This window comes from Arachis hypogaea, chromosome 13 (assembly GCF_003086295.3).
Source record: "Arachis hypogaea cultivar Tifrunner chromosome 13, arahy.Tifrunner.gnm2.J5K5, whole genome shotgun sequence".
NCBI lineage: Eukaryota > Viridiplantae > Streptophyta > Magnoliopsida > Fabales > Fabaceae > Arachis > Arachis hypogaea.
This window is the reverse complement of record NC_092048.1, coordinates 144,893,192-144,899,191: the sequence shown is the minus strand read 5'-3', so window position 1 is coordinate 144,899,191 and position 6,000 is coordinate 144,893,192. Positions and strand designations below refer to the sequence as shown.

The window sequence follows — 6,000 nt, the reverse complement described above, 5'->3', positions numbered from 1 at the left end:
TATCTTACTTGGATTCTGATCCAGAGATAAATTTGAGTTTGAGTTATACCTAATGGATCAAGAGATAAACTTAGACCGAGATATAAATTTTATTGGCCAAATTATGAAAAGAGTAATTCTTCGCATACAAGCGATTAAGACTTGTAAGCCTTACAAGTTCAATTAAAACTAACGCTCAAAACACGCTTCCAACCATTCTTCTTCTTCTTCGTCTTCTCCTTCTTCTTTTCTTTCGTTTCTTACCTTCTCTTTCTCCTTCTTCTTGCTGCACGTTCTTCTTCCTCTTACTCTTATTCTTCTCCTTTTCTTTCGTTTCTGCACGTTCTTCTTCATCGTCTTCCTCTTCTTCTTCATTTACGTTCTTTTCTCTCTGTTTTATCTTTTTTTTTTCAATTTTTCATGGTGAAATCGTTTTTGAAGAAGAAGAAGCAGTAGAAGATGAGGAGGAGAAAGAGAAAGAGTTCTGAATTATGCATAAGATGTATTTTAACGAATTTTGGGTGTATTTCTGTAATCCTTTGGGTGTATTTTCTATAATCGTTTGGGTGAATTCCTGTAACCATTTGGGTGTATTTCTGTAATTCTTTTGGTGTATTTCTGTAATCATTTTGGGTGTACTTCTGTAATCATTTGGGTGTATTTCTGAAGTTCCATTATCTTCAAAAGGATTACAGAAATACACCTAAAGGATTACGAAAAATACACCCAAAGTATTTAAGAAATACACCCAAATTTCGTTGCATAATTCAGAACTCTTTCTCTTTCTCCTCATCTTCTGCTGCTTCTTCTTCTTCAAAACAATTTCAAAGTTTGATTTTAGAAACCATGAAAATCGAAAAAAAAAAAACAAAGAAGAAGAGGAAGAGGAAGAGGAAGAGGAAGAAGAACCGTTCTAAGTGTAGCGCTTTGAAAATAGGAAACGTTGAATAACGTATTAAAAGGCCTAGTAACTTGTAAGACGTGTAAGTCAAAAAGATTTGTATGTGTAGCACTTCTCATTATAAATAATAGATCAAGACTTATTCTCTTAATAATAAGTGGTAGTTACCAAATAATATAAAATGGACTAAACTATCACAACTGAATTTAAAATATAACGATCAAATTATAGATATAACGATCAAATGATGTGTTAATGCTTCGTGGGTTATAAAAATCTTAACATCTCGACCTAATATTCAAATGGTCGAGTTATAATGACCAGATGACTACCTATTTCAGATTTAGTAACTCATTTTATGTTATTTGCTAATTGTTATGGCATATGGGTTAACACCCTCATTAATTTGATAAAATTTGAATGAAATTGAAACCAAAAATCAGATCATAATACTTAATAAGAGTGAGTGAGTCCAAAAGCATTGGATCCAAGGGACTGAATGAATGATAGAACAAATATCTTATCTCTATCTATATTTTCTGACATCTGAACGTGTTGGTCGTTCTGAGTATTCACAAGTTCAAAGAAAGACCATGTTACATTGTCACAACTTCATCTATAGATCATAAATTATAATTTTTATTTTTAAAATTTATTAAAAATTATAATATTTTTAAAATTTATTTTATTTTAATTTTTTTTATTTATATTAAATATATTTTTAACAGATAAATTTTTAAAAAAATTAAAATTAATATAATAATAATACATAATATATAATTATTTTTAGTTTATTTGTGTTGATAGTTATTTTTATAAAATTATTATTAAATTTATCCTAAATTTAAAAAAAAAATTAACTGTCAAAAATATATTTAATACAAATAAATTTTTTTTAAAATAAAACTAAAATCAAATCAAATTTAAATATATTTTAAATTTTTTTAATAAAGTTCAAGAACAAAAAATATATTTTAACCGTATATTATTCTTTGTGGTTGCTCGCAGTCCCTACACGTGAGTATATGTGAAGAATAGAACCAGGCTAAAATAGAATACCTCAATTTAAGATGATGAATTGATGATGATAGTGGTCTCCTTATGGTCGATTAATTAAGAATGAATATAAACATCATGGTCCATAAATTTTATAATAACAATCATCAACATAAACAAACTAAAAATAATTATAATGTATTATTATTAAATTAATTTTAAATATTTTAAAATTTAATTATTAAAAATATATTTAATACAAATAAAATCTTTTTAAAATAAAATTAAAATAAAATAATACTTAAAGATATTTTTAAAATTTTTGATAAATTAAAAAAATCCTTTACCCTTAATTAATTTACTGTCGTTTAAAGAGACAACTACATATGAAATGGATAAATTGAATAAGGAAAATTATAGATAACTAATAATATTTTTAAATAATGTATGAATAATATCAATTAATAAAATTAAAAAAATAAATTAATCTTAAATTTAATTAATAATATTAAATTAAAGTATAATAATTTTTATTTAATTAATAATCATTTATATTATTCAATATAGTCATTATTTACTTAACACATGGTATACGTATAGCAGTTATTACACATTATACTACTAGACTCTATTAGCTGATTCAGTTAGTTCTGTTAATTCCTTGACTACTTTTCCTTCCAATTAGTGCTTGTACAAATACTCTGTTACTGACACATGGAAAATTGAGCCAAATGACATTCTAATGCAACCAGGCCAGAAGCAGATCCTGTAAATTTCATCACAATTTGTGTTTTTTTTTTTTTCTGACTCATCACAATTTATTGTATGTATAAATAGCCATCAGATTAAAAAACATGGAAATTATTACACGATCCATAACATAGGAAGGGCACCCCACCTCTTCATTATTCCAGCTCACAGACAGAAACATATACACTTGGCTTTTCCTTGGCTCATCGCCCTTCGTCCTTTCTTGCGTTTGCTTTCTGTTTTATCTCACATTAACTTTGTCTCCTCCTTCTACACTCCACATTTATATATATGTATCAATCAATCCTCTCTCATCATCTCATCTCCTCCATGATTCACGCTTCAAACTATGGAGTGGACCACACAACACATAACTCTCACCACCACCACCTCCTTTCTCTCCCCCAACAAAAAATCACAATAATTCCATATAAAAACAAATAAAAATAATAATTAAAAAAAAAAGCTCAATCAACCAGTAGTCCTGTTTCAATAGAAATGTTTGTATGATTTAGGTTTACAAACATTTATATACTCATGGCATATTTCTATAAAAATCAAGTATAATCGCATTATAGAAAAAATAAATTTTCAGTGACTAATTATTTCCCTTTTTTGCCCTAATTGAACACCATAATAGCCAGCGTACCACTTAACAAACTTTCTGAGGCCGGCGGCAAGGTCGGTAGTGGGCTTATATCCAAAATCTTGATTAGCCAAACTCACATTAGCGTGCGTGAACGGAACGTCGCCGTTTCGTGGCATCCTAATCACGTGCTTCTTTGCCTTCACGTTCAGCAACCCTTCTAATATAGCAACCAACTTCCCCACCGGCACCGGCGACGTGTTCCCAAGGTTGTAAACCCTAAGTTGCGCCGGTCCCCGCTTCTTCCCTCCGCTCCCGGTACTCTTCTCTGCAGTGTCCAGCGCTCCCAGGCACCCCTTCACCACGTCATCTATGTACGTGAAGTCACGCGCCACCTCCTTGTCCTCCTGCGTCTGATAGACATCAATGGTCTTCCCCTGAAGTATGTCCTTCGTGAAGAAGAAGTAAGCCATGTCAGGTCTCCCCCAAGGTCCATACACCGTGAAGAACCTTAATCCGGTGAGGGAAAGTCCATAGATGTGGTTGTACGTGTGCGCGATCTCCTCGCCGGCTTTCTTCGTGGCGGCGTAGAGGCTCGCAGGCTGGTCCGTACGGTGGAGCTCCGAGAAAGGGTTCTCGGTGTTGAGTCCGTAGACGGAGCTGGAAGAGGCCCAAACAATGGCAGGTTGGGGGTTCACTTCCTTGGAAACTTCTAGAAGGTTTACGAATCCCGCGACGTTGGATGCCACGTAGGATTGCGGGTTCTGCATGGCGTAACGAACTCCGGCTTGCGCAGCTAGGTGAAGCACGTGCGTGAACGGAACGACGTCGAAGAGCTTGATGAGTAACGGCTTGTCGTTTAAGTCACCTTCCACGATGAAGATCTCGTGCTTCGACAGTAGGGCCTGCCTGGCGCGCTTCAACGACGGGTCATAGTAGTCGTTGAAGTTGTCCAGGCCCAAGACACCGTCGCCACGTTTCTTTAGAGCCAACGAGCAGTGCGCTCCAATGAAACCCGCGGCGCCGGTGACTAGGACCGTCATTCCGCCGGGGCGGCGTGCGGTGGCAGAGCGGTGGACCTGCTTCTCCCATGCCGCGCCGCCCCCGCCGAAGAAGGCAGAGGAGAGGAAGTTAGTGTGGGAGTGAAAGTGAGGGGATTCGGATGAGATGGGAGGGTTGTGGAGGGTGAAGAAGATGAGTAGGATAAGTGCAGCTATAAGCGTAGATCGGAAGAGAATCTTGGAAGATGCTTTGAGGAGCTTGGAGCTGTTGACCCTTCGGATGTAGCTCTGATAACGTAGAAACTTTATGGATTTGCTTGTATCTGGTGGAGATGCCATAATTCTAAATTTGATTTATGTTATGTGTGTTTAAAACGGGGCCTCTTAAATCTAATCTTAGTGAGATTGAGCCCTGAAGGTGAAAAAGATGAATATATATATATATAATGGGAGGGAGGAGAGGACAGAGGAGTGAGCGGTGGGTTGGTATTATTGGTTGAGAGGAGGTTTCTTTTTCTTCTTTTAACTCTTGTGATTGTCACAGATGGTAAATTGTATGTCCACTTGAATTGAGGCATATTGCAATGTCATATGTCCTTGTCGAATTGAAGCATTAACTACCAGCAATTATTATTTGTTCCAATTCACAAAACCACGTAACTAACTACCATTTCATACAAGGTATTATTATTGTGGGTAACAAACGATGACAAATATATAGCAGACTACCAGCAAAGTTGAGTGATATTTGAAAGTAAAAGATTCAGGATAAAATTGTAGTATCATGGCTTGGTTTATTGATTTCTCTTTATAAAAACTGCATCATGATTCATGCAATGCATAGTAATGGTGCGTCAGAGTCGCCATATGAAATACATCAAATACATATGCCAATTTAGAGAAATATTATGGTATATAATTTCTATAGTCAATTCTCAGTCATTTATATCTCATATAAGCAGTCAATTATAGGTCAACTTTCAATGCAACAGACGTAAACAAATAATTTCTTTTAAAAATCGTGGGAGGTCCATGAGACCATGACTCTTCTTGGCAACGTAAACCCTTTTCTGTACTGTCCCAATGAATAAAATAAGAAAGAAGTTCCCGAAGCAAAAAAAACTAAAAAAAAAAAAATATAAGTAAACAATTAAAATATTAAATAATATGAACAATAAATATATTGGATATTTAATTTAATTGATTTATATATGATTATGTTGATTATTCTTAATTGAATGATTATTTTTTTATTTAATTTATTTATGCATAATTAATAATGGCTGAATGTTCAATCTATTAGATGTACAAATAATTATCTTAATATTAAAATTTAAGAGATAATTTAAAATAAAGTATTTTTTATTTTATTGAGTTAATTTTAAAATTAATTATTCACATTATTTAAAAAATTATTATTTATCTAGCAAAATTATAAAAAATATTCAGCAGAATTTTGAAAGAAAAAAAATTATAAATGGTAATTACCAAAACTTTAGTTGAACTAGGCTAATTTTATAATCCTTGATGGTAACACATGCAACATATTTCCATGTGGGGATAGTTTCGGTACCATTACTAATTTATATGGATTGATATATAAAAGATGGAAATAAAATTTTGTTATGTAGATTTTATTTATTTTTATTTTTATTCAATTTGCAAAAATATTAAATAATTATATTTACAAAAATATTTTCATATATAATTATAAAAAGATATATCTTTATAATTAAGTTTGTTAAATGACTAAACAATTCTTTTTATTTATGTAATAAGAATATCCT

General features: G+C 32.6%; 1 protein-coding gene across 1 annotated transcript; it reads right to left on the bottom strand.

Annotated features, from left to right (window-relative positions):
- Nucleotides 1-3,093: 3,093 nt before the first annotated feature.
- LOC112792646 (UDP-glucuronate 4-epimerase 6) lies at nt 3,094-4,952 on the bottom strand. The gene has a single exon (XM_025835963.3). It carries the CDS (start codon nt 4,550-4,552, stop codon nt 3,218-3,220), a length of 1,335 nt encoding a protein of 444 aa, XP_025691748.1. The 5' UTR covers nt 4,553-4,952; the 3' UTR covers nt 3,094-3,217.
- Nucleotides 4,953-6,000: the final 1,048 nt, after the last annotated feature.

What these genes read in the sequence shown, in the direction of transcription:
- LOC112792646 (XM_025835963.3), bottom strand. Translation starts at nt 4,552, where the DNA reads ATGGCATCTCCACCAGATACAAGCAAATCCATAAAGTTTCTACGTTAT.